Source organism: Lampetra fluviatilis, chromosome 36, assembly GCF_964198595.1.
Source record: "Lampetra fluviatilis chromosome 36, kcLamFluv1.1, whole genome shotgun sequence".
Classification (NCBI taxonomy): domain Eukaryota; kingdom Metazoa; phylum Chordata; class Hyperoartia; order Petromyzontiformes; family Petromyzontidae; genus Lampetra; species Lampetra fluviatilis.
Genome location: NC_136310.1, coordinates 6,198,406 through 6,226,212, shown reverse-complemented (window position 1 = coordinate 6,226,212; position 27,807 = coordinate 6,198,406). Strand labels below are relative to the sequence as shown.

General features: G+C 52.8%; 1 protein-coding gene across 1 annotated transcript; it reads right to left on the bottom strand.

The window, feature by feature from the left end:
- Positions 1–1,017: 1,017 nt before the first annotated feature.
- DHRS3 (dehydrogenase/reductase 3) lies at positions 1,018–26,872 on the bottom strand. Its single transcript, XM_078873280.1, has 6 exons — positions 26,527–26,872; positions 7,048–7,191; positions 6,320–6,439; positions 5,652–5,890; positions 4,468–4,593; positions 1,018–2,503 (listed from the first exon to the last, which is right to left on the bottom strand). The coding sequence occupies exons 1-6, from the start codon at positions 26,737–26,739 to the stop codon at positions 2,419–2,421; spliced, it is 927 nt and encodes a 308-aa protein (XP_078729406.1). The 5' UTR covers positions 26,740–26,872; the 3' UTR covers positions 1,018–2,418.
- Positions 26,873–27,807: the final 935 nt, after the last annotated feature.

Below are 27,807 nucleotides of genomic sequence, written 5' to 3'. Positions count from 1 at the left end.
CCCACCGTAATTCCACGGTATTGGTCACACAGAGAGAGTGGAATCACCGAAGCGGCGGCGATGATGCCGCCACCGCCCCAGGCGGTACAGACCGGCGAGGCGCATGGCCCCGTCTCGGAGTCGAACCCTCGCCCAGAGCTCGCAGAGCGTCCCACGTGCTGCCGTGACCGCAGAGGTCGCAACCGGGTACCCGATACCCGTACCCTACCCGATACCCGGCTACCCGTACCCAGCCGGGTACCCGTACCCAGCCGGGTACGGGTACCCATTTGCGACCCTGGTGCGGCCAGGTACGGGTACGGGTAAGGAATCAAAACCCGTTTGCGACCTCTGCCGTGACCGCTACTCCCGTTCGTCTGGGCTTCGGAATCCCGTCGGCGCGTTCGGGCCTCGTCTAACGCTCGCGTGGGGCGCCGTGAGTGCCGGGTGACGCACCACGACGACGATGATGATGGCGGCGATGTATGTTGAACTTCTTTCACACTGTACGTAGCCAACCGTGCTAGTATTTGAGTCCAGTATCTTAAGGGGGAGACTGTTAGCGAGCAGCAGCAGCAGCAGCACCTGTGAAGGCCGGCACGGCACACGAGAGGGGGTGGGTGGTCAGCACCACGCCCGGCCGCCTTTGTCTTCCCAGTAGCGATGTTTACACACCGCACCAGGTAGTCATTTGAGGCTGGGTCGACCTAGCAGAGGCCCAGGACCGGTTCAGATCATCGTCACCGGCGTTGGTGGCCGTGAGAGTGAATCGAACTCGGATCACCCGGGGCGTGTCGGAGCCCAGCGCTCTAACCGCTGCACCACCGCTCCACACACTACTGCTCCACACACACACGCATGCGCACGCACCTGCTCCACACACACACACACGCATGCACACACACACACATGCTACTGCTCCACACACACACACACGCATGCACACACACACACACATGCTACTGCTCCACACACACACAGGCTACTGCTCCACACACGCGCGCATCGCACAAAGTCCCAAAAACGCTGACGCGAAGGTGCACGGGAATGGATTTAAGAACAGAAACAGCAACAACATCGGAATCTCGGATAATGAATCCGCTTAGTGCGTGGCCCCCCCTTCAAATCGGCGCGCGAGCGAAGAGAAAGAGAAAGAGGGGGAGACCTTGACGCAGGGATTAGCACGAGTCCCGTGGCGTGGATTCTTTCGTCTGAAATCCACCGCACGTCACGGGCAAAAGTATACGGCGCCGTGTTGTTCGTGTCCTCCCGTTCATTTGTTTTGTTTACACGGCACACGCGTCGCGCTTACACGGCACGAGCGTCGCGTTTACACGGCACACACGTCGCGCTTACACGGCACACGCGTGTGGCGTGTCACGCACCATGGCGTCTCTTTTTACATAAAAGTCTGACGACGGCGGGTCTGGAAAGATGGGAAATGGTGACATTCGTCGACGTATAAAATTTACATTTTGCTTTAAAATTAAACATCGCACAATCCCGTAGGGAGGGGGTACCTCGCACGAATAGTCAAACACCCCACGAACACAGATCAACACACACACCAACACACACACCACCAATACACACGCCAACCCACACACACACCAACACACACACCACTAACACACACACCAACACACACACCAACACACACGCCACCAACACACACACCAACACACACACCAACCCACACACACAATCACAAACCATCAACAAAGTACACTCAGTAACCACAACCCATGCCACCGTGGCTGACCACTCACACTGCCTTGAACCACACCACCACCAACACCACTCCAGTAACAGTCACGAGACAACATTAACTCAACAACATCATTAACTCAACAACATCATTAACTCAACAACATTACACAACCCGCCACCACCACCACCACCACACTCAACAACCACAGCCGCACAACCCCAGCCCCTAACAACACAGCACCACTCCACGCCCATCACAACCACCAAACCACAACAACATCCAATCACACCCCACCCTGCCGCCACCCCCAATAACCAGCAGCCCCAGTCACAACGATCCGCAAGCACACCGCCGCAGCAGCAGCAGCAGCAGCAGCCGGCTCGCCGCGCCCCCGCAGCAAACCGCGCCGGCAGCAGTCGCGGCGACAACGCACCTCCCACCGACGCGGTTGGCTGCGTGGGGTGCGAGAAAAAGTTAAACGCACGTCCCACCACACACACATTGCACCACGCCGCTCAGCCACCCCCAGCGTCGACCCTCCAACCCCCGCCAGCCCAGCCCCCCCCCTCTCTCTGGCCCGCCGCCCCCCACTTCATCCCCCAGGCCCCCCCCCACCCCGAAGAAGAGCCCGCTAACGACTCCCAGGCCTTGGGGGGGGGGGTCGCTGTAGAACCCTTTGGATCAGCCCGATCCTGGGGGTGGGGGGGGGTGTAGTGCGGTGTTGAACTTTAGGCCCGGCCCTTGAAGGTCTGCATGCAGGTGTAGCTGCCCGTGAACTTGTAGATTTCGTCGAGCGCCGGCTGCGGGAGGATGCTGCGGGTGTGGAGGGAGGCAGAGAGACAGAGAGGGAGGCAGAGAGACAGAGAGGCAACATGGCACAGAGATTAATATTTTAAACTATTAAAACCTTTTGAGTTGTGCGCCTTTTGGCGTCATCTGGTCCAACACCATGTGAGACTAGGCTCTAAGGAAAGCTGTCTCGGGTGTGGACGAATCAACTTCAAGGACAGTGCATATATTATCAGAGTTGTGTTTTTTGTTTGCATTATGACTGCAGGTATTGTGGTCTATGTAAACATGACTCCTTGTAAAAAAGGTGTCAGTTTTGTTGCGAGAGAGAAGGGTACAAAACCAATTATCATATTAAAACCTTTTTTTTAATTTTACCAGCATAAGGCCAACTGGGCTATGAAGGTCCTTTTCAGAAGGGACTTGGCCACAAATGATAGCTCAGCTAAGTGGCTTATCGTCACGTGGACATGTAGATAGCAGGCAAATACTCGAAATATATGTTGGTTCTAAATGTGGAGGGACAAAAAAAACTGGAGGACCCGGAGAAACATCCACATCACCACGGGAAGAACACGCAAACTCCAAATATACAGCAGCAGGCGTCAGGGTCGGGAGCGAACCCACGACCTCCTGTATACCAGGCGAGGTAGTTAACATCTCCTAGCCACCGTGATGATGAGAGAGAGAGAGAGAGACACGCAAACTCCAAATATACAGCAGCAGGCGTCAGGGTCGGGAGCGAACCCACGAACTCCTGCATACCAGGCGAGGTAGTTAACATCTCCTAGCCACCGTGATGATGAGAGAGAGAGAGACACGCAAACTCCAAATATACAGCAGCAGGCGTCAGGGTCGGGAGCGAACCCACGACCTCCTGCATACCAGGCGAGGTAGTTAACATCTCCTAGCCACCGTGATGATGAGAGAGAGAGAGAGACACGCAAACTCCAAATATACAGCAGCAGGCGTCAGGCTCGGGGTCTAACCGACGACCTCCTGTACACCGGGCGAGGGAAATAACATCTCGCCACCGTGGCGCCCTAACTAATTACACTCCGCACGTGAACAGTAAACCGATTGGTCAATGACAACGCTCTCACCGCGCCACACTGGCGAAATGTTATCTCCCTCGCCTGGTATGCAGGAGGTCGTGGGTTCGATCTCGAACCTGACGCCTGCTGCTGTGTATTTGGAGTTTGCATGTCTCTCTCTCTCTCTCTCCCCATGGTCACGTGTATTTCCCTCCACATTGAGAAACGTGCATTTTGAGAATACGGCTGCTACAAATGTCCACGTGATGATAAGCCGCTTCTCGTTGGGCTGTCATTTGTGTTAGCCAGGTCGCTTCTGAAAAAGAGCTACGTAGCTCAGTTGGCCTTACGTGGTAAAATAAAAATCGTAAAAAAAAAAATTGATGCGTTTGTTTGACAATTTCTGCACCGTGGACTTTGCCCCCCGGTCTCATGGACTAGCAGGCTCGACCTGAAACCCGGGGGTCGCCAGGTTATCTACCGTCTCCTGGCGCGACAGCCGTCGAATACATTGCAAAGTTTCTTCAAAACCTCCCCTCTGCCCCCATACCCACCCACCCCCCCACCACTCTCTATCCACCCGGCAGCACAATCGCGTACACAACAGCAGGTTGCCTGCGCTGGGGTAAAGTGTGGTTACTCCCACCTCTCCCAAAACGTCGGGCAAGGCATGGAAGAGAAAGGCCAAACAACTCCCTCGAGGGTGCTATCCGAGGCCCTCTTTAGTAGTGGAGGCCCTTCCGTCAGCAGAGGCGTGAGCCAGTTAATTACGGGGGGCTGTGTCTTTAGCTGCTCTTTACGAGGCGGCGGCGTCAATGACGACCACGGTGGGACACTGCGATGCTGCGATTGCTCAGTCCTATGAGTGAGTGATTGCGCGAGCGAGCGAGTGACCACGCGACCGATTGAGTGAGCGATTGAGCGAGCGAGCGAGCGAGAGAGTTCGATCTGCACCTCTTCATGATGATGAGGAAGTTCATGGTCCAGGGCAGCAGCAGGAAGGCGCGGCCCTCCCTCACCGCCTGCACCGTGCGCCGGGCCACCGTCTCCGGCTCCAGTGGCGGGAAGAGCCACGGGAACCTGCGCAGAGACTCGCGGTTAGACACACGGTACTCACGGAGACTCGCGAAGATACACACGGAGACTCGCGGAGACTCTCAGAGACAGGCGGAGACACAAGGATACTCGCGGAGACTTGCAGAGACTCGCGGTTAGACACACGGTACTCACGGAGACTCGCGAAGATACACGCGGAGACACGCGGAGACTCGCAGATACAGGCAGAGACACACGGAGACACGCGGAGACTTGCAGAGACAGGCAGAGACACACGGAGATACGCGGATACTCGCGAAAAAATGCGGAGACACGCAGAGACACACGGACATAGGCGGAGGCACGCGAAGATGGTGGCGGTATTGGTGGTAGTGCTGGCGGACGGTGGTGATGCTGACGAAGATGGTGGCGGTGGTGGCAGTGGTACTGGTGGAGGTGGTGGAGCCGTAGGTGGTTCTGATGGTGGTGGTGGTTCGTAGTGCGGCGCCCTTAACCACTGTGCCACCGCTCCCCACATCCCCATGCACAAAGACAAAGATCCCCCGTATAGCCTCAACAGACTGTTAGAGCAAGCACTGTTAGTGAGCACCTATGAAGGCCAGCACGACACACCAGGGGGGTGGGTGGCCAGCACCACACCCGGCCGCCTTTGTCTCCCCAGTGGCGATGTTTACACACCGCACCAGGTACTCATTTAAGGCTGAGTCGACCTAGGGGAGGAGGTCACTGGTGTTAGCCGTGCACGGGAATCGAACCCGGGTCGCCAGGTTCATAGCGCAGCGCGCTAACCGCTACACTACCGCTCCCCATATGCACGCACACGCACACACGCACACACACACGCACACACAGACACACAAACGCACGTGGGCACACGCACACACACGTGCGTGTGCACACACACACGCACGCAAGCATACACACACACGCACGCAGGCACGCACGCGCACGCACGCACTCACACATACGCACGCACACAGACACACGCACACACACACACGCACACACACACGCACACACACACGCGCACACGCACGCACACGCACGCACACACACACACGCACACACACACACGCACGCACCTGGGCTGCATGCCGCGGAACATGTCGGTGCTCGTGTGGTAGGGCAGCACGGTGGTGGCGCGCACGCCGGGCGTGCCGCTCAGCCCCAGCGCCAGGCTCTCCGCCAGCGCGTAGCCCGCCGCCTTGGAGGCGCAGTAGTCGCTGGCGCCGGGGATGGCGGCGAGCGCCAGCACGGAGCTGACGCTCACGACGTGGCCACTCCCGCGCTCCAGCATCCCTCGCACAAACGCCTTCAGCGTCTTGGGGGGACGCGCGCACGCAGGCAACGAGGCAGCGGGTCACGTGGGGGGGGGGGGGGGGGGCGGCGGGGGGCGAAATGTTAACTACCTCGCCTGGTATGCAGGAGGTCATGGGTTCAAACACAACCGTGACGCCTGCTGCTGCTGTATATTCTGTGCGTCTCTCTCCGGGGTCGGCGGGGATTTTTCCCGGGGCCCTGCGCTTTTTTAGCATTTTAGCCGCCCAGCGCTCTTAAAGTGCACCTGGCTTGGCACAGGCACCGTGGTGACGTCACCGTCACTTCGTGGTGAATGGCGGGTAGTGGTGTTGGCTGTGTTAGTAAGCCATGCGTTCCACGCTGCGTATCATTCAAATGCCCATACTGATGTGTACGTTATGACGATGAGGATGATGATGAGGATGATGGTGATGATGGTGAACATCCTCACCCAGAACTGCGCGAGCACGTTGATGTGCTGCGTCTTGAGGAGGGCGTCATCGTCGCTCTCCAGCAGCGGCTTCCCGTGCACCACCCCGGCGTTGTTCACCAAGATCGAGACGTCTCCCACCTGCACGCAAGGCCGGCACCAGCAGCAGCAACATCAGCGCAAGCGGTACGGTACCAGCAGCACCACCAGCACCAGCAGCATCGCAAGTGACAGCAGCAATAGCACCATCAATACCCGCAGCCCCAGCAGTAACACCAGCAGCACCATCAACAACACAAGCACATTTTTTGATCTAAAGCTTTCGTGACTGCAGGGATTCATCTTCTTGGTTCTTTCGGTAAAGTCACGTAGAAAGGAAATAATAAAATAATGAAATCAAATTAAACACAATAAAATACAATTCTCACGACGTTTCGGCCACAACGCAAGCAGCCGTCCTCAGGTGAAGAACAGGTCTGTCGGAAAGACAGCGTCTGAAATTGTGGCCGAAACGTCGTGAGAATTGTATTTCATTATGTTTGATTTTATTTCATTATGTTATTATTTCCCTTCTACGTGACTTTACCGAAAGAACCACGAAGATGAACACAAGCACAATCAGACACTTCCCTCCCCGCGACCTCCCCGCGACCTCCCTCCCTCCTCCCCGCGACCTCCCCGCGACCTCCCCGCGACCTCCCCGCGACCTCCCCACGACCTCCCTCCCTCCTCCCCGCGCGGTTCCTGACCTTGTCGCGCACGGCGCGGGCCTCACGGTAGACCTGCTCGCGGTTGGCGACGTCGCACACGGCGTAGTGGCACTCGGTGCCCAGCGAGCGCACCGCGTGGCACGCCTCCCGCAGGCAGCTCTCCGTGCGGCCCCACAGCACCACCTGTACACGGCGAGGGGGGGGGGGACAGGGAGGGTGGGGGGGGGGCACGGGGATGAGAGTTGTCGAAGGGGGGTGCCATACCCTGGCTCGCCAGGAGAAGGCGGTATAGTGGAAGGCGCCTTTCAAATGCATGTAAGTCGTTGTTATTTGTTACAGCTGTTCGGGGATAGAGCGTTGCCCCCTTGCACACGTGGGTGTTCTACGGGTGCACCAGCTTCCTCCCACACGGCCCGGTTCAGATATCACGAGGCACCGATGTTGGTGGTAGTGGAGTGGAATCGTATATATATTATAAATTATGTTGGGTCAATCGAACCGAGGTCACCGGGTTAGTAGTGCAGAGCGCTAACCGCTGCTCCGACGCTATCCGGAAAGACAAGGGGGTTGGGGTGCGGTGAGATGGGATTAGGGGATGGGACAGGAGAGAGTCGTCGACAGAGACTGAATGAACACGAGGGACACAGAGAGATGGGACGAGAGAAGAAACGAAGGGAGAACACAGGCAGAGGGTAATAGGAGTAATGGAGAGAAGACACAGGAGGGGTGATGGGAGATGAGAGCGGTGATGGGAGACAGAAAGAACGGACGTAGTCGACAGGCTGCCCAAGACCACGTGAACTATTTTTTGTTCACTATTTTCATTTAACCAGGTAAGGTCCACTGATCTATATAGCTACTATTTCAGAGGCGACCTGGCCACCAATGATAGCTCAACCAAGTGGCTTGTCACGTGGAAATTTACAGCAGCCAAATGCTCTGATCGCGTGATGTTGATTTCCCATGTGGAGGGAAAAACTGGAGGACCCGGAGAAAAATCCACATGACCACAGGGAGAGACAGAGAGAGAGAGACACACAAACTCAGAATATACAACAGGCGTCAGGGTCGGGATCGAACCTACGACTGCCTGTATATCAATTGAGGTAGTCAACATCTCGCCACTGGGATGCCGACACACGACACGTGACGATATCGGACGAACTCGGAGGTTAAGCAGGCTGCAGCCTGGTCACTACTTTGCTGGGAGACTGCCTGGGAGTCGAAGCGTTGCCACGTCGAGGGCTGCGAGACGCTCGGGAGGTGGCAGTACAGAAATGGATCCTTGAATCAGTACGTGCGGCGCCGGTGTTGGCCGTTAACGGTGATCGAACTCGGGTCGCCAGGTTCGTAGAGCAGCGGCGCTCGCTAACCGCTGCACCGCCGCTCCCCATTACAAGACAAATATCCCCCGTATAGCCTTAACAGACTGTAGGGGCAAGTGCTGTTAGCGAGCACCTATGAAGGCCGGAACGGAACACGAGGGGGTGGGTGGCCAGCACCACGCCCGACCGCCTTTGTCTCCCCAGTGGCGATGTTTACACACCGCACCGGGTACTCATTTCAGGCTGAGTCGACCTAGGGGAGGCCCAGGACCGGTTCAGATAATCGTCACCGGTGTTGGCCGTGAGCGGGAATCGAACCCGGGTCGCCAGGTTCATAGCGCAGCGCGCTAAGCTCTACACTACCGCTCCCCCATTACGCACGCACACACACACGCGCGCACACAGTGTCTCGTACGCGCACAATGGGCGCACGCAATCGCGGCGCACAATGCGCGCCCGCGGCGCGCGGTGGGGCGCCTTGTTCACGGGTAATTGGGCCCCGCCAACTAAGAGCGCCATTAGCATGCCATTACCCTCGGCGTGACCGACGCAACGGAGAACATTAGCCGCTCGCTGGCCCACCAGCCCCGCCGCCAGCCCATCAACGCCACCAGCCCACTGGCCGACCGGCCCGCCCGCCAACCCAGCGGTTCGCCAACACCACCGTTCCAACAATCCAGCAGCCCACCAGCCCACCGACCGACCGGCCCGCCAACCCAGCAGGTTCGCCAACACCACCGTTCCAACAATCCACCAGCCCACCAGCATATCAACCCGCTAGCGCACTAGCCCGTCAGCCTACCAGCCCTGCCAACACACGAACGCAGCGGTCCACTAACCCACCCGTTCACCAACCCACAAGCCTGCCGGCTGAGCAGTTCAGTAACCCACTATTGCACCAATTGAGCGGCCCACCAGCATATCAACCCGTGAGCGCACTAGCCCGTCAGCCTACCAGGCCCACTGACCCGACAACCATCGTGATCATCAAAATTTCCGACCGCTGCACGCCTCTCGTGAGAACAACAATCGCCGAGCCGCTGACGCGTCGCTTGTTCACATGTGCGCTCTCGCCTGGTTATAATTAGAGGCCTGGGTTAAACAACACTTTCAGATAATTATTATTATTGTTTGAATTTTCGAGACGCTTTAATTCGCCGTGTGCAATGGACGTAAATGATTAAGAAATAACCAGCCTCCCTAACCTAGCAATTAACTAACCTAGCAATTAACAAACACGGTTGTGGCGTTTTTAAATTGGGTGGCCACAAGTTAACACAAAGGTTTTGTTCTTTGAAGACTCTGGTCGTGGTGGTTGTGGGGGGGGATGACCAGATTGGTGCGACCACACAGTTAAAGAGGGATCGTGGATAATAAGAGGATTGGAGATCGTGGGTGTAGTTTGGGATAGATCGTGACGATCACGGCTCACGACGGCGGTGGCGGTGCATGCACATGACCGTATGATCCCATAAAAACACGGCATTTCGGAAATCCACAACACAGACGGAGAACTGCCCGACACGTTCCGAGCCCGTCTATTTCCAGCGCGCGGTGGTGGGCTTGTCCCCGAGCCGGGACGAATCCGTCCGATCGAGTCCATTCGTCCCGCTGCCCCTTTGCTCTCGATTACTCTCAACCATTAAAAAAATTAACCCGTAAAAACAAAGTTTTTCACTATAAATCCTTTATATGCGTGGCATCGGGGCGGCTAGAGTCCTCTCATCCTCTGGCTTGAGATGGCTGCCACCTATGGGTCAGATGATTGTCTGGCAGCATTAAACAATTGGTAATTAAATATTATTATTTTTTTCCCTAAACAGTATACATTTTTGGAAAAAAGTTTTCACGAAAATGCATTGTCACGCACAACGAGTCTGTGTGCAAAATGTCAGCTCGATTGGATCACGGGAAGTGGGTTAAAAAACGACCGAAAGATTTGCACGGTCCTAAGCAAGCAAGTGAACTTAATATAAAGGATTTAAAAATCGGCAACCCCCCCCCACCCCCTCCCTCCCTCTCCGCGACACCTTCTTCAATGGCGCAACTCGGCAGAGGGGACTGCGAACGACGGGGTTACCCCATTGGTACCTCATTTGCCAGTAAAAAATGATAATTGTTTTTTTACCCTTTTATCTGCCAACAAAACTGACACCTTTTTTACAAGGAGTCATGTTTGCATAGACCACAATACCTGCAGCCATAATGCAAACAAAAAAGATGGACAATGCATACATTATCAGAGTTGTGTTTTTTGTTTGCATTATGACTGCAGGTATTGTGGTCTATGCAAACATGACTCATTGTAAAAAAGGTGTCAGTTTTGGTGCCAGATAGAAGGGTAAAAAAACAATTATCATATTTTTTACTGGCAAATGAGGTTCCAATGGTGTAAATGCTTACCCCGAGCTCTCATACTCTGATGGTGCGTTGTCCTTGAGTTGTGCGCCTTTTGGCGTCATCTGGTCCAACCCATGTGAGATACTAGGCTCTAAGGAAAGCTGTCTCGGATGTGGACCAATCAACTTCAAGGACAGTGCATACATTATCAAAGTTGTGTTTTTTGTTTGCATTATGACCGCAGGTATTGTGGTCTATGCAAACATGACTCCTTGTAAAAAAAGGTGTCAGTTTGGTTGCCAGATAAAAGGGTAAAAATCCAATCATCAACGGGGTTACCGCGCACGGACGGACGCATCAGCGACGGGCTCGAACCTTGCGGCCACGGCGCCACCGCCGCAGCGTAACGGAGCGCACGGTGGGCCCACTCGCCCGCTCGTCTTTCACCTTCCGCGACAAACTTTCTCCCTCGATCAACTCGCCCCGCTGCTAGCACCCCGCGCAGCCCCAACCCGGCCTCCCTCCCCAACCCCCCCCCCCCGTGACCCTCCGGCAACCCCACGCGTTTCCATAAACTCTGTGCGGCTCGTTTATTTGTGTAGCTTGGCCCACGGAGAGGGTTGGGGGGGGTGGATTCGGCTATGGCTGTGAGCCGCTGGGGCTTTAAATCATCCCTTGCAAATAAACACCAGCATTTGTGATGCCTTTTTTTACTCCACCACCACCACCACTCTCCCCCCCCCCCAATGCCGCCCCCACTCCCTCCCACGGGCTGAGTGCAACGGGAGGGCAAGGCGCACCCTCGCATTAGTTCAAGGTTCAAAAGTTTACCGTCCCGGGCGATCTGGTTTACAAGCTACCAAGGTTCGGTCGAAAATTGTGAACTGTCAGTCCTTCCTGCCTGGCTGCCTGCCTCTCTGCCTGGCTGCCTGCCCCTCTGTCTGGCTGGCTGCCTGTCTGCCTGGCTGTCTGTCTGCCTGGCTGCCTGGCTGCCTGGCTGCCTGGCTGTCTGTCTGCCTGCCTGGCTGCCTGTCTGCCTGGCTGCCTGGCTGCCTGGCTGGCTGCCTGGCTGTCTGTCTGTCTGCCTGGCTGCCTGCCTGCCTGGCTGCCTGTCTGCCTGGCTGTCTGTCTGCCTGTCTGCCTGCCTGGCTGTCTGTCTGCCTGCCTGGCTGCCTGTCTGCATGCCTGGCTGCCTGGCTGCCTGGCTGCCTGGCTGTCTGTCTGCCTGCCTGCCTGCCTGGCTTCCTGGCTGTCTGCCTGCCTGGCTGCCTGGCTGTCTGTCTGCCTGGGCGACGTGCTACAAATTAATATTCCCATTGTGACTTTCGGGTTAAACAAATACCGCGCGCTCAACGCGCACGCCTGCGCAGCCGCGTACGATGCGAGCGCGGTTTGGTGTTCTGGGTTGGGCTGCTGCCGCTGCTGTAGCTGCGTGTTGGGCGTTTTCTTCTCTCAACCTTTCACCACCACCCCCACGACCGACGACGACGTCACCGCCGTTCGCCACGAAATAGCGGTGACTTCACCACGGCGCTTGTGCCAGGCCAGGTGCATTTTGAGGCCACGTGAAGTGTCGAAGGCTACGCCGCTGGCAGGTCACGGAACAGACCCGGGTGCTATGAGTTGACTGGCTAAGATGACTGGCAGATGCACCAACTGTGCACCCCGCTGTGGCAACATTATGAATTTTAGCCGCCCTGGGCTCTGCTCGTTGTTGTGAGGGTCGCTCCTCTTCCCTTCATTGTTGGTGAAGGGCGACTGCCTCCAACTGCCCAGCAGCGTCCTTCACAAACCTCCTCCACAGATGCCGATCTTGACTCCGCTGGTACCAGTCATCGGCAAGCCCAATCAGCTCCACATCCTTCTGTACCACATCGGTCCTTCTCTTCTCAAGCACGTGCCATGCCCGTTTAGCCCCCTCTATCCGGCCAAACAAGCTGATGGGGCATGCGGTGGCTGGGCATGTGGGTTACATGACCCTGCCGTAGGAGCTCAATGATGAGCTCCTTACTGATGAGCTCCTCACACAATCCAGTCTGGCTAAAGCCAGGATGGATCATGGGCAGGCCAGCCTGAATGTTTCAGATGTTCCTTCAGAGGGCTCAATTCAACTCCTGAAGATGCCCACAGTAGTGTGTGGCGAGAGCTATCTTGAGACACCAAATTCTCAACAAGCAGCAGCCCAACAGGGAAGACCACACATGGGCAGACCGTATGTTCTGAATTATATGTGCTTCTTATAATCCAGTATATGTGTGTTAGACCAGATAAATTTTATTCTAACACTTGATCTTACTTCCTGGAGCATATTGTAACCTGGAGAACACGGTAATAATTTAAGCTGTGCTAAGACGAGTAGATGCAGACCCCGCTTAACGCTCAAGATGCGTTCCTGGAGAAGTGAGCGCTAATCGAATCAGCGCTAAAAGAGGTCGTTATACCATCATATATATGGGGATGCGTTCCCAACAGTGTCATTTCTTTCGTATGAGAAATATACGAGTGCTTAATTGGGGGTATCGGTCACAGCGCTCATAATAATACAGATGGGATAGTAGATTTCATTTTGAAACATGTTTAATGTTTATTATAATAACATCAGTAAGTACTGTAAATGGAGTTGGGCTTGGGAAGGACGCGTCATCGGGACAAGGGATGATGGCCAATGGTCAAGACTTGTGACGGAGCGTCAGCCGAGGGAGGGCGGGAGGGAGCGCATCCGCGAGGGCATCCATCGAGGGGGAGACGGAGCGATGAATTTGGTCCGCGTGCATGGGGCCTGTGGCTGGAGCGCTGCATCCCACAACCCGTCAGGGGAGACCTTCATCCAGCAGTGGATTAATCAAGGCGGCTGATAACGATGTTGTTGTTGTTGTTTCAGGGAGGGCTCGTGATCAGACATTTGGGAAGCCCTAAACTAATTCGGCATGGGCGTGAATCCAGTGACAGCCAGCGTAGCAATGTTCAGACGATGTTTACAAGTGTTGCGCAACGGTTGGCGCAGTGAGCCACGAACTCTGCGGCCCCGAGTTCCGTTCCCGGCCATGGCTAAACATCAGTGGCGCGTTAATGTCTGAACCTCCGCTCCCAGGGTCACCCCCCCCCTCCCGCCCGCTCGCCACCAGCCTGTTTCCTCCCACGCGAAGCCAAACACTCGCGAGTGGCGATCGGGTCAAAAAAACATCATCACAGTGTCGCGGGACCCCTCCTGGCAACAAATAGTCTTGAGACGCTTGGCTTACGCGGGCAAATGAAGGAAGGGCATTGCAGTCTCTTCTCCTATAACGGCGGTGGTAGTTGCGTTCCTGAAGAACACCGCGTTTATAATGAATGATATAATACGGCGTAAAGCACCGTCCGCATTCAAACACGTGAGATGCGTACGCAGGCTGAACAAAGACCGAGGCATGTGGGTAGCGTCTAGAAGCATCCAGCAACATCCCGTCTCATGCGGCGATGCTACGCCGAGGCAGCCGACGTAGTCCTGTTCACTCAATCGCACTATATCCAATTTGCGTTATGAAAACACGCGTTATAGGAGAACAGACTGCAGTGTCAACACTGCTTTTGGCTGAACAGTGATTCTGGCGTGCGTGTGCATTCACGATAAAACTACGGCATCTTGCCTGAGGTGGTTGAGCGAGTCCATTCGTGAACAGGAATGCTTCCATAATAGCCGGTGGCTGCCCGTCCTATTGACAGAGTGAATCGTATAATGAAAAGAATAAATAAAATAAAAAGGTGTCAGTTTTGTTGCCAGATAAAAGGGTAAAAAAAACAATTATCATATTTTGCTACTGGCAAAGGAGGTTCCAATGGTATAGAGTGAACCTTCTCCTATACTGCAATCCTATAAATGAAACAAAGCCCTGCACGAGCAACCCGAAACCCCTGTTCGGCTTTAGCCTCCACCACCCGGTCACTTTCGGCCTTGTCAAGTTTACCCAATCTACCATACGTACGATCGATAACAAAATAAATTCACAGTTCTATTCCCTCCTAACTAAACCAAGTAATACCCCGACTTAGTCTCCCCCTTTTAAGTCGTTTCGCAAAAACGTCGTCGCTTTATTATCATGAATACCACCGCCCGAATTGCGTCGCCTCGACCCCCGCACACTTAACGTCGCTGACGGACATCGTCCGTCCTTCCTCGTTATCCGTCGCCTCTCAGCCTTCGCCTCCACCGCCTACCGCTTGTACACCGCTCAGGAACGCATCTCCGACGTCAACTGGCGTGTTACAATCTGTTTTTTTTTTCGATTTAAAGCTTTCGTGACTGCAGGGATTCGTCTTCTTGGTTCTTTCGGTAAAGTCACGTAGAAGGGAAGTAATAAAATAATAAAAATAAAACATAATAAAATAATTCTCACGACGTTTCGGCCACAACGCAAGCAGCCGTCCTCAGGTGAAGAGGTAAAGTCACGTAGAAGGGAAGTAATAAAATAATAAAAATAAAACATAAAATTATTCTCACGATGTTTCGGCCACAACGCAAGCAGCCGTCCTCAGGTGAAGAGGACGGCTGCTTGCGTTGTGGCCGAAACGTCGTGAGAATTATTTTATGTTTTATTTTTATTATTTTATTACTTCCCTTCTACGTGACTTTACCGAAAGAACCAAGAAGATGAATCTGTTTTTTAATCAGTGGAATGGGTAGAGAATTTTAACTCTGAAATGTTTTTTTCCATCGAGGTCACAAAGACTTTAGTTCATACATTGCTTTTCATCAAACACCATGGGTTCCTGTTAACTTCTGGTCAGAATGACCGTCACTTGACTCTGCACGAAGAACATTATTCAAGCGCCGTGCCAAACTGGCTCACAGACGGACAAATTAAGTTTAATATATTGCAGATAAGTGCAGAATTACAGCGGCTACATTTGACCTGCCAAACATGTACGAGCATGCCCGGGGCAAGCCTGGATGCGCTGTCCCCCCACTCCCACTGGTTCCCCCCCCCCCCTTTCACCCACTTGGCCACCCTCACAATCTCAGAATCTTTATTTATACTGCAGGAGGAATCCGATGAGCTATGAAGCTCTTTTTCACACATCTCAAGTATGGAGCGGGTCAGCAAGTTACAACAGGAAACATTACAACAACAACAAAAGCGATAGGAGTACAAAACAGAGAAAAGGTAAGCAAGTCATCTTTCAATCTTAATGAGCTAAAGCCTCCATAAGTCACGTGACTTCCGTCTGGCCAACCACGTTCTGAGCTACTCCCCTCTCCCAGCCGCCGCCCCCTGTGAAAACAGACTCTGCTACGTGCAGAGCCCCATATTGTAGCCTCGATCTTCCTACTTACAGCTTTTTTGACCCTTTTTTCCTGTTTTTCTATTTATTTTTCGTTTTCCTCTTATTTGTCATTTTTTTTACTCTCTCTCGCACCTTTCCCTTTCCCTTCCCCACACATTATATTCTTGACTCTACTTCCCTTTCCCGTCGTGTGTAGCCACAGATTAAACGAATTGCTCGATTTATTAATTCCTTAACATTATCATACGCTGAAGTGGATAAAAGATCAGGAAGGTAAACTGGCACTGCTAAGAATTTTGGGTAGAATTCCAGGCCGCCACCTGTGATTAAATCAGTGAGTGCCGCAAGTTTATCACGTCTGATCACGAACGACTCCACAAAAACATCTCATGAATGAATTTGCTTTTGGGAGCAAATTGGCAAAATTCCAGCTCTTAGAATGAAAATATTGGTTTGATGGTCATGCGTCGAACGTTTCTGTGCGAGTAGGAAAGTGTTCCCCACTCGAAGAAGAAATCTCAGCAATAGCTGCGTGATATCCGCTTTCCGCGGATCGTTCTCTAAACACGAATGGATGCCCTCCTCTCTGCGAGAGTTCCGAGTGGATCCTGCCATCTTCTTAACGCGACACCGAGAGCACGTTCGGGATAACATCGCGGGACTCGCAGGGTTAACACTGCATAGGACACGTTACAGTCTAAGGCACTCAGCTTTCACTCGGTAAGAACGCAGGAGGGACAGCACGGGGGGAGCGGGAGGCGTGTGCACGTGTGTGAGCTCCTCAACAACGATGAAGAACCGGCAAGCAGATCGACCCATCGAATGGTGTTCAACTTGGTAACGAGTGACCCAATCTTTATTATCCTGCACCCTTCCGTGTTAATGACGCGGCTGCTTTTTATTTTATCTGAAGGGCCCTCACATTCCAGACAGAGCTCTAGAGGAACACCAATCGGGTATTTTGGCCTTATCTTCTACGCTGAACAGACATTCTGACAATGCGCTAAATACAGCAAGACACACTCCGCACAAAGAAATGCTACAGAGGAGTTATAGGGAGGGAGGAAGAAAAAAAAACACGAGTTTGAAATTCTAACCATATTACTATCACGGGGTTGTAAGGCAGCTCACAACACGTGGAAGGCAAGGGTGGGGGGGGGTCACGTTCTCTAGGGGGGCGCTAAGACTGCGCGGATTTATTTAATTATTGAGATGACCTGGTTCAGCTAAATGCGAAATCCCGGCTGTATGTGGTTTTACGGTCACATACACATTTAGGAATCTTAAGACGTTGAATGGAAAAGTCCAATTCTCACAGAGTCGCACTGAGACAAACAACCCAGTTAACTAAGAGTAGCAGGAGAAATGCCTCATGCAGGAGAACTTGTTTAACATTTTTAATGTTTAAATCTGGTGAGATTATCACATTGACTTAATAAAACGTACTGCAAAAACTTGTTTTGGGTTCACCGATTTACAGATGTCCTTTGTTTAACCAGGTGAGGCTCCTTTGTGTCCACAGATGCATTTCCAACCGCTCCAATGTGTATTTTGAGTCGCACCACGTGTTGTTTGGCAAACCTTCCCGACGTTTTTTTGGGGGCGCCAGGATAGCGAGACGTTAACTACCTCGACCGGTAGTCATGGGTTCGATACCAACCCTGATGCCACCGCCTGTATATTTGGAGTTTGCGTTTTCTCCCTGTGATCGCGTGGACTTTTCTCCAGGTCCCCTGGATTTCCCCCTCCACATTTCGAATCAACATGCGTTCAGAGTATTCAAAGTAACATTTCCACGTGATAAGCCACTTCGTTCAGCTATCGTTGCTGACAGCCAGGTCGCTTTTGAAAAAGAGCTACATAGCTCAGTGGGCCTTACCTGGTAAAATAAAAAAAAGTTTTGCTCCACGTGCTGGGAGCTTCCTCCACAATACGTTTGGAAGCTCCAGTTTGTGGAGGCAAAAAGTCGAATATTAAGCCGAACAAGGTACGGTAACAACCCCCGAAAACGCAGCAAAACCGCGGAACGGTGCCGAATTTCAGATGTTACTTGAGGCCACCGGAGGGATTTTTTTTTCTCACAATGAACTTATCAGGCAGCAATAAACCAGGATCTAATCATCAACCATATGAGTTAAACTCACCACAAGGCAATCCATTCATTCAAGCCTGGTCGCCACCACTTGCACACAAAAAAATATACACTTAACTTTGTAGAGAGTTTACCATCTCCAGCACTGGGTGTTTATTCAGCAAACAGGCACACACACACAGCCTGGACCGTAGTTTATCCGAATGGGCTGAAGGGAGAGAGAGAGCAGTCTCTCTAGATAGTTGAAGAGGTCTGCATGTTGTTGTACAAGTGCTACTCGTTGATTGCAGTGCTCAAAAAATGACGGGCGAGATGATGATAGAACGTAGTGGGAAAAGCAAAATGTGAAAAAAATAAAAAAATTAAACATCTTTCACGTGACAGCACGTCCTATGGATGACCCCAGAACCCTACCCACCACACAACAGAGCCACTCCCCACTCCCCCAACAAGCAGCCTACCCCGCCAGCTATCCGAGCACATGCGTAGCGCACAACGAACCCACACCTTCACCCATATACCACTCACACATCCCAACTACCTACAAACTGCCCACAGCTTTGCAACGTGAGCCACCTCCACCTTCGCTATAGAAAATCACTCACGCTCGTACCTCCTTCCTGTCTCCTACCCACACCACGACTACACCAGTACACCTTTACCTCGCATCACTCACACCCATACCTCCCCTACTAACTACGATACAAAGATCCCCCGCATAGCCTTAACTAGACTGTTAGGGCAAGTGCTGTTAGCGAGCACCTATGAAGGCTGGCACGGCACACGAGGGAGTGTGTGGACAACACCACTCCCGACCGCCTTTGTTTCCCTAGTGGAGATGTTTACACACCGCACAAGGTACTCATTCTGAGGCCGAGTCGACCTAGGGGAGGCCCAGCACCGTCGCGTGAGTTGGAATTGAGCTCGGGTCACAGGTTTAGTTGCGCAGCGCGCTAACCGCTACCCCACCGCTCCCCGCACACACACCTTTGCAACACTCCCCACCTCACCGAACTCACCCCACACAACACCCGACACGTACAATCAGACATTCCATCCTCGCCCACTGCCATCACCACCCCAAGCCCAGCAGCCGCACGACATCAACCCACCACGCCATCCACAAAACCTGCATCGCACGAGCCACGGAGTGACCCACACCCGCAGCACCCAACTCCACGCCACCCCACTTAGGGGCCATCCATTGAGTCCGTACGCATGGAGGGGGGAGGGGGTGGTTTACCCAAATGCGTACCGTTTGAGTATTGGGGGGGGTCTACTGAGAATGTACGCATAGGAAATGGGGGGAGGGGGGTGAAACATCGATAATAATTTGTCTACATTGGCCTTCAAATGAGTTAGATAGTCCGGCGGTGTGGACTGTGTTTGCTTAAACACGTTGATATTATTAATCCTTTATCGTTTCTGCGTGGATTAAATATCGGTCGTTCTATAGGATTCGGGGTGGGGGGGGGTGTAAAAAGTCCGCGTGCGTACATGGAGAGGGGTCAAGTTTTGACAGATTTGTGCGTACCGACGAAATGGATGGCCCCTTACAAGCTCACCTACACACCACCCCCACCACCACAATCCTCACCTCCACCAGCCCCATACTACTCCACGCACCCACCCTTCGGCCGCTACCACTCCTCACTCACCTCCACCCATCATCCCACGCACAAAGTATATCCTTAACACAGTTGGGGCAAATGCTGTTAACTAGCACATATGAAGGCACACGAGGGGGCGAGGTGGCCAGCACCACATCCGATGTTTACACACCGCGCCGCCAGCCAGCTACTCGGTTGAGGCTGAGTCGACCTAGGGATAGCCCAGGACCGGCACCACCCCACCCCACCGCTGCTGCTACCGCCCTCACCCACGTGAATCACGGCTGTTGTGTTAACCCCGCGGAGACCTCGGGCCCGAGTGACAAGTCGCGCCCCGGGATTTAGGGCTCTACATAATCCCTACCAAAAGGCAGATTAAAAACAAGCGGCCCACGCCACCCCACCCCACCAACTACCACCACCACCAGAACCACGCGGGGGTTGGCTTTATTCTTCTCCTGTGTTGTTGTTGTTGTTGGTGTGTGCCCACGACGCTCCCCGCAATTGTATTTCTCCGCTGTGTTCATCATCGTTGTAGGCAGCTCGCTTTTTTTCGTTAAGATGTTTTTTTTTCTCTTCTTGGTTCTTTCGGTAAAGTCACGTAGAATGGAAATAATAAAATAATAAAACATAATAAAATAATTCTCACGACGTTTCGGCCACAACGCAAGCAGCCGTCCTACGTGACTTTACCGAAAAAACCTAAGAATATGAATCCTTGCAGTCACGAAAGCTTCAAATCTAGAGCCACTGGATATCTGGTGCTTCAGGACGAGCCTTCCAATCGTCTTGGTTTTCTGCCACGCCGTCGGACCGAGGCTTGGTCCCTGTTTAAGCCCCGTTGCGGTAGCTGGTGTGCAACAGACACTGCACGTACATTAATTCACGCACTGGGCACCCTCCAAGGAAACTGTGCCATGGCACCACCACACGACATATCCAAAGCCCTTGGGCGATTGGCAAGTGGAGACTCTCGGGGCAGGCCTATGAAGCGAGTAACTCCTAGTCACAACCCAGCACCAAGGCGGAAGCTATTAGAAGGTCGTCGTGCACTCGGATTAGGCGGGAGTGCATCCCGGCAGCTGTAGCTGTGACTGAGCAGCCCACGATGATCCACTCTGCTCACCCCACATATAGGGAGGGGGCTAGAAAAGGTGCCCTAAACATAGCCTGCCTAGCAACATCCTGCCTGGCTTACCGCGAGCAGAGAGGGAGCATCAATAATTGCGGTCGAAACAAAAACAACCTAAACATTGGTTCGTGGAATGTCGGGACCCTAACAGACCACGCAAACTCGCAACGTCCAGAACGCCGATCGGCAATTGTGGCGAGCTGAGACGAATTGATATCCACATTGCCGCCCTCAGCTAAGTGGAGGCTACGACTCCTTTTGGAAGGGTAAACCAGCGCATGAACGACGCCTGCATGGCATAGGGTTTGCAATAGACGACATGCTCATCAACAGCTTAAGTGGGCTCCCAATTGGTATCAATGCGCGTTTTATGACCCTACCCCACAAAGACCAACATGCAACAATCATCAGCACCTATGCACCAACACTGGACTCTGATGAAGACACCAAGGAGACCTACTACAGCCAACTCAACCAAATCCTTCAGAGTACACCAACAACTGACAAGATGATTCTCCTCGGGGACTCTCAACGCTTGAGTCGGGAGAGACCATCACATGTTGAACGGTGTCATTGGTAAAGAGGGGAGTTGTAAAGTCAAACTCCAATGGTCACCTTCTTCTTACAACCTGCTCGGAGCATAACCTGACAATCACCAATACCATATTCAGGCAGAAGAATAGCCTTAAGACCTCCTGGTGAACCCGTGGAACTTAAGTTCAATTCCCGGCCACGGTTAACAATAGGTAGTGTGTCATGTCTGAGCCAGTTCCAAAACACTTCTGAAATATTTACAATTACACAACTTAATTAATCAAAACCACGCCTTAACATAACCTTTCTCGCTTAACTTCCCAAACATTTCATAAATAACACTTGTAAGAATATTAAATCATTAAAACTCATGGCTGTTGCAACCACTTTCGCCTATCTTACCGAAACATTTAATCAAAAATCATTACACAACTTAACTAAGCTCTATTTGCGAAACTCGGGAGACAAACATTTACCACCAATTAAGTCACTAATCACCACAATCCTGTGTGTGTTGCTTGATTAGCCTCAAGGATCAATATTCCTTCAGTACTGCGTCCGTAAGCAAAAACAAAGCTGCAGACCAATTATAGTAATCAGGGAATATATATACGTAACGTTAAAAGATATGTAAACCCCCTCAGCGTTAAAGGAGCATTAAAAGTGCGTGGCAATAATCAGTGGCGAGGACTGCTAAACTCAAGAACGCAATAACATCATCATCAGCAGCAGCATCTCAGCCGAATTGTGAACATTACCAGTTTTTCTGTCGCACATAGCCTGCTTCAGTAGTACCCATTAAACGAAGCAATACAGGGTTCATGCGTTCATGTAAAGTCATAAGTCAGACGTTGTATTCATACTGGAGGAATCCGATGAGTAGTAAATTCGTGGTCAAATGAGCTCATCTCCCCGTGTTGAGGCCCGGCTGAGGCAGTGGTGGAAATTCCTGTGACGGGTGGGCGAGTTCCTCCACAGGGTTACCCGACTGTTGATTTCCCCACAACGTGGTACTGATTACTCGCTTTATCGCCCCCACCCACCCAAATCAGCGCTGATGGGCTGAGTCAAACTCCGAACCCAGTGATTTGAACTCGCAGCTCTCAGATTGCCAGGCACGTCGGCGATTATACATTTTGTGTTTCCCTTTTCACATCAAAACCAATATTATGGAGTCACCACATCAAATATGTTAAGAGGGTTATCAGATATAGGTAGGGGTATCGATAAATGGATCGCCGTGTACTGTAGTCATGATGTAAATCCACTGCTGGATGAATGCTACGTCCACACAAGAGCTTACCGAGCCGAATTTCTCGCTCCATCTCCCACAGTGACGCCCAACATTAGCCGTACAAGGCTGTACCATAGCATTACCTTTGCTACGACTTTTCTATCACACGCTCGACAAATGTACATACATACACACACGCACACTATGATGTGGCAAACGCACGGCAACCGCTCACATTGTCCCTTTTCTGTTTGTGTATTTATATCGGAAGGTGACGGACGTTGGGGGGGCGGGGCGGCGTGTCGGCTCTACCGGGGCTCAACGGACCCTTAGGCCGGTCAGGCCGCTAGGAAACACCGCGGCTCCACAACAAATGCGCTAGGCCGCACCCGATGTGCATCACAAAAGACGCGCGCGCTGATCATCATTACTCCCTCGCGTGTTGGCTTCGCGGCAACACTTGGACTCGAGTGCACTTTAGACGAGAGACACGTCGCTGCTGCAAGGAAGATGACGATGATGATGGTGGTGGTGATGGTGGTGTGGGTCGACGGTTGTAAACTGACCACAACGGAGCGGCATCCGCAAAGGATTGAACGCAGCTGCTCCGCATTGCCGAAGCGATGAAAGCAGCTCGGCTGCCCAGGCGCGAAGCTGGATTATTTAACGACTGCTGCTGCAGTATTGAACTACTAAAACTACTAAAATTTCAATCACCACCACCATCATCATCGCAGTGAAATCCAGCATGGAATAAGGGACCCCCCTCTCTAAATCCGTACAACGGACACGCGCGCGCGGCGCCCGCTCCCCATTGGCTCGAGCGAATCCTCGCGCGCGCGCCTCTCGGCCAATCACGAGGCTCCTCTCCCAACACGACGGCGGCGGAGCACGCCGATCCGTGATAGGAATTACAATCGACAGATGTGGGGGGGGGGCGAGATGGGGGGCACAGTACAGTTGCCAACTCGGAGGTTTTTGTCACCAGATTTGTTATATTTTTTATTTAAGTTTGTGGTTTTTATTTCTTCCTCCAAGAGGCGAAGTGGGTATACTTTAATAATTTACTTATCTATCCAGGAAAGCCACACTTAGTCGTTTTCAGGAGGGTCCTGCTAACGTTGTGTTTTTATTCTGAGATGTTTTCAGCCAATGAATGATGAGTGCCGTGTTTATTAAGGTCCGACAGGGTGGCTAGGGGATGTTAACAACTTCGCCTGGTATGCAGGAGGCATGGGTTCGATCCCGACCCTGACACCTGCTGTATTATTGAAGTTTGGGTGTTAGCGTGGATTTTTCTCCGGGTCCTCCGGTTTTCCCCTCCACATTTAGAATCACCAACATTACGCGTTTGGAGTGTTTCGCTTGCTCTACATTTCCACGTCATGGTTTCTTCTGACAAAAAAGAAGAGCTACATAGCTCAGTGGGTCTTACCTTGTAAAATGAGACAAAATGTGAGCTAAATAGTTCCTATCATACGCGTGGGGAGGAAACTGGAGAAGCACGCGCCTTGCAGGCATTACTCCAGCTGTGCGCTGAACATGGGTGACGATAATTCTCTTCTAAACTAAAACTAAACTTATTTGAATTTTACCAAGTAATGCCCACTGAACTATGAAGCTCTTTTTTCAGAAGCTACCTGGCCGTAAATGATAGTGGCTTATCGTCATGTGGAAACGTATAGCAGCCAAATGGTCGAAACGCGTGGTGATGTTGGTGATAAATGTGGAGGGGAAACCCCGGAGGACCCCGAGAAAATCCACACGACCACGAGGAGAGAGAGACACGCAAAGTACAAATATACAGCAGCAGGCGCCAGGGTCGGGATCGAATCCAGGACCTCCTGTACACCAGGCGAGGTAGTTAACATCTCCTAGCCACCGTGATGATGATGATGAGAGAGAGACACGCAAACTCCAAATCTACAGCAGGCATCGTCAGGGTCGGGATCGAAGCCATGACCTCCTCCTGTAGCCCAGGCGAGATAGTTAACATCTCTTAGCCACCGTGATGATGATGAGAGAGAGAGAGACACGCAAACTCCAAATATACAGCAGGCATCGTCAGGGTCGGGATCGAACCCAGGACCTCCTGTATACCAGGCGAGGTAGTCAACATCTCTGGAGACGCATGCTATAACGAGCATAGTGGGTGACATGAGGTAGACCGAGGTGCTGTTTGAGGGGTAGAATAAGGCTAAAGGCGCAACCCTGCAATTCCCTGCCCACGCCGCTGCTGCCAGAAGAAGCCACTGCTGCTTTAGAGGTTGCTCTAGAGAGAGTCTCTGACAGAAAGGAAAGTATTCGGCCTCCTCTTCCTCAACGTTGGAGTTTTAAGATTTAAAAAAAGATAAATTCCAGCCCATTATCACATCCAGCAATTGTTTAGGGCTTCCCCACGCCATGTCAGTCATGGGTAAGATGGGGGGGTGCGGGGGGGGGGAGTTGACCATACTTCACCCCCCTGGTCAGTGCGAGCGATATCACTCGAATTACACACAAGCTCATCTACAGGCGCAGTCCTGCAATTCCCTTGCTCACGCCCTGCTGTCGGAAGGGTGCTCCAGGCTACGAAGAGGCGGCTCTGGAGAGAGCCCCCCCCTAATGCCGAAGGTAGTTTGGTCTACTCTTCCTCCTCCGAGCTTGCCAGACGACTTGCAAGGGCCCTGCTGTGAACACTCGCCAATGAATCCCTCCACTCGGTGACTTGTTCCGACTTCACAGCAGACGGGTTCCACCGATCGAAGCATTCCCCCAACGAAGTTTTCTCTCTCCCCACCACCAACAACATCATCACCATCTGACCATTATCACCATCATCACCATCATCATCACCATCATCACCACCATCATCATCATCACCATCATCATCACCACCATCATCACCATCATCACCTTCGTCATCATCATCACCACCATCACCACCATCACCACCAACACCATCACCATCATCATCACCACCATCATCACCATCATTACCATCATCACCATCACCATATTCACCATCACCACCATCATCACCATCATCATCACCATCATCATCATCACCACCATCATCACCATCATCACCATCATCATCACCATCATTACCATCATCACCATCACCATATTCACCATCATCACCACCATCACCACCACCACCAACACCATCATCACCATCATCACCATCCACCAACACTTCTCCAAAACAAGTTGTCAACACTGGCCCGAGCACGCCACCTTATGCGTGCTACCAATTACAAGAGACGGGACGGAGAGGGAAGGGGATGATGATGAGGATGAGGAAGGGAAGGAGGGAGGAGGAGGGGAGACGGGCTACTGGGACATGCTGATAATCATGCCGCTGCTGCGGATGATGATGGTGATGCTGCTGATGTTGGCGATGATGGTGATGGTGATGATGGTGATGATGATGACGATGGTGTTGGTGGTGATGATGATGATGGCGATGGTGGTGATGATGGTGATGATGATGATGGTGATGATGATGGTGGTGATGATGGTGATGATGGTGATGATGATGGTGATGATGATGAGGGTGATGATGGCGATGGTGATGATGATGGTGGTGATGATGGTGATGATGATGGTGATGATGGTGATGGTGATGATGGTGATGATGGCGATGGTGATGATGATGGTGATGATGGTGATGGTGATGATGGTGATGATGGCGATGGTGATGATGATGGTGATGATGGTGGTGATGATGATGGTGATGATGGCGATGATGATGGTGATGATGGTAATGATGATGATGATGGTGATGATGATGGTGGTGGTGATGATGATGATGATAATGATGATGGTGATGATGATGGCGATGGTGATGATGATGATGGTGATGATGGAGATGACGATGATGGTGATGATGGCGATGGTGATGATGGCGATGGTGATGATGGTAATGATGATGATAATGGTGATGATGATGACGATGGCGATGTTGATGTTGATGGCGATGATGATGATCATGACGTGAAACGCACCTTGCTGACTCCTTGACGCGCAAACTCCAACGCCAGCTGCCGACCAATGCCTCTTCCTCCTCCCGTGATGAGCACCACGTCCCCCGAGAGGTCGCGGGCCGGAGTCGCGCTCCACAGCGGCGACAGGAGAGCGCGTAGCAAACAGCGACACGTCTCCAGGGCGAGCAGCACGAGAAGGACCAGCAGGGCAAAGCTGCCCCGGCACGTCGCCATCCTCTCGCTGCCCGCCCTGCTTTGTATCTCTCTCTTCTCTCCTCCTGTCCCTCCGCCTTCCTCCTCTCTCTTCTCGTCTCGCTCCTCTGTCGGATTGTTGTCTAAGTTGACTCACACCCACCCCCCCTTCCCCTTACTCCCGCCCGTGTGCCCTCCTCCTCTCTCTCTCTCTCCCCGTGTGTCTCTCGCTGTGTCTGTCTCAGTAGCAGCAGCAGCCTCGAGCGCGCCCTCTACTCCCACGCGGCTCCCTTCTGGTCTGACACCACCACCCCCAGTACCCCCAGTAGCTCACAGCAGCTCCCTGTCACCTCCCTTCTCCGCCTCGCGATGTCTCCCCGAGGCTTAGAGACGTTGTCCCAGCACGTGTCTAAGTAGCTCAGCGTGATTGTCTTTCTGTGTGTGTCACCTCTGTGCTCCTCAGCCACCTACCACCCACCTACCTACCTACCACCCACCTACCACCTACCTACCACCCACCACCCACCTACCTACCACCCACCTACCACCCACCACCCACCCACCTACCACCCACCACCCACCTACCTACCACCCACCTACCTACCACCCACCTACCACCCACCACCCACCTACCTACCACCCACCACCCACCTACCTACCACCCACCTACCACCCACCACCCACCCACCTACCACCTACCTACCACCCACCTACCTACCACCCACCTACCTACCACCCACCTACCACCCACCTACCATCCACCTACCTACCACCCACCACCCACCCACCTACCACTCACCTACCTACTACCCACCACCCACCCACCTACCTACCACCCACCACCCACCCACCTACCACTCACCTACCTACTACCCACCACCCACCCACCTACCTACCACCCACCACCCACCCACCTACCACCCACCTACCTACTACCCACCTACCACCCACCACCCATCCACCTACCACCCACCTACCTACCACACACCGACCTACCACCCACCTACCACCCACCTACCACCCACCCACCTACCACCCACCTACCTACCACCCTCCCACCTACCACCCACCTACTACCCACCACCCACCCACCTACCACCCACCTACCTA

Bases quoted from the DNA above. Each gene is read 5' to 3' on its own strand.
- DHRS3 (XM_078873280.1), bottom strand. From the start codon at position 26,739: ATGGCGACGTGCCGGGGCAGCTTTGCCCTGCTGGTCCTTCTCGTGCTG. The intron at 6,440-7,047 runs GTCAGGAACCGC...CCTTGCGTGCAG, and splicing joins CCCGCGCCGTGCGCGACAAG to GTGGGAGACGTCTCGATCTT. The intron at 2,504-4,467 runs GTGCAGATCGAA...CCACACCCGCAG, and splicing joins TTCCTCATCATCATGAAGAG to CATCCTCCCGCAGCCGGCGC.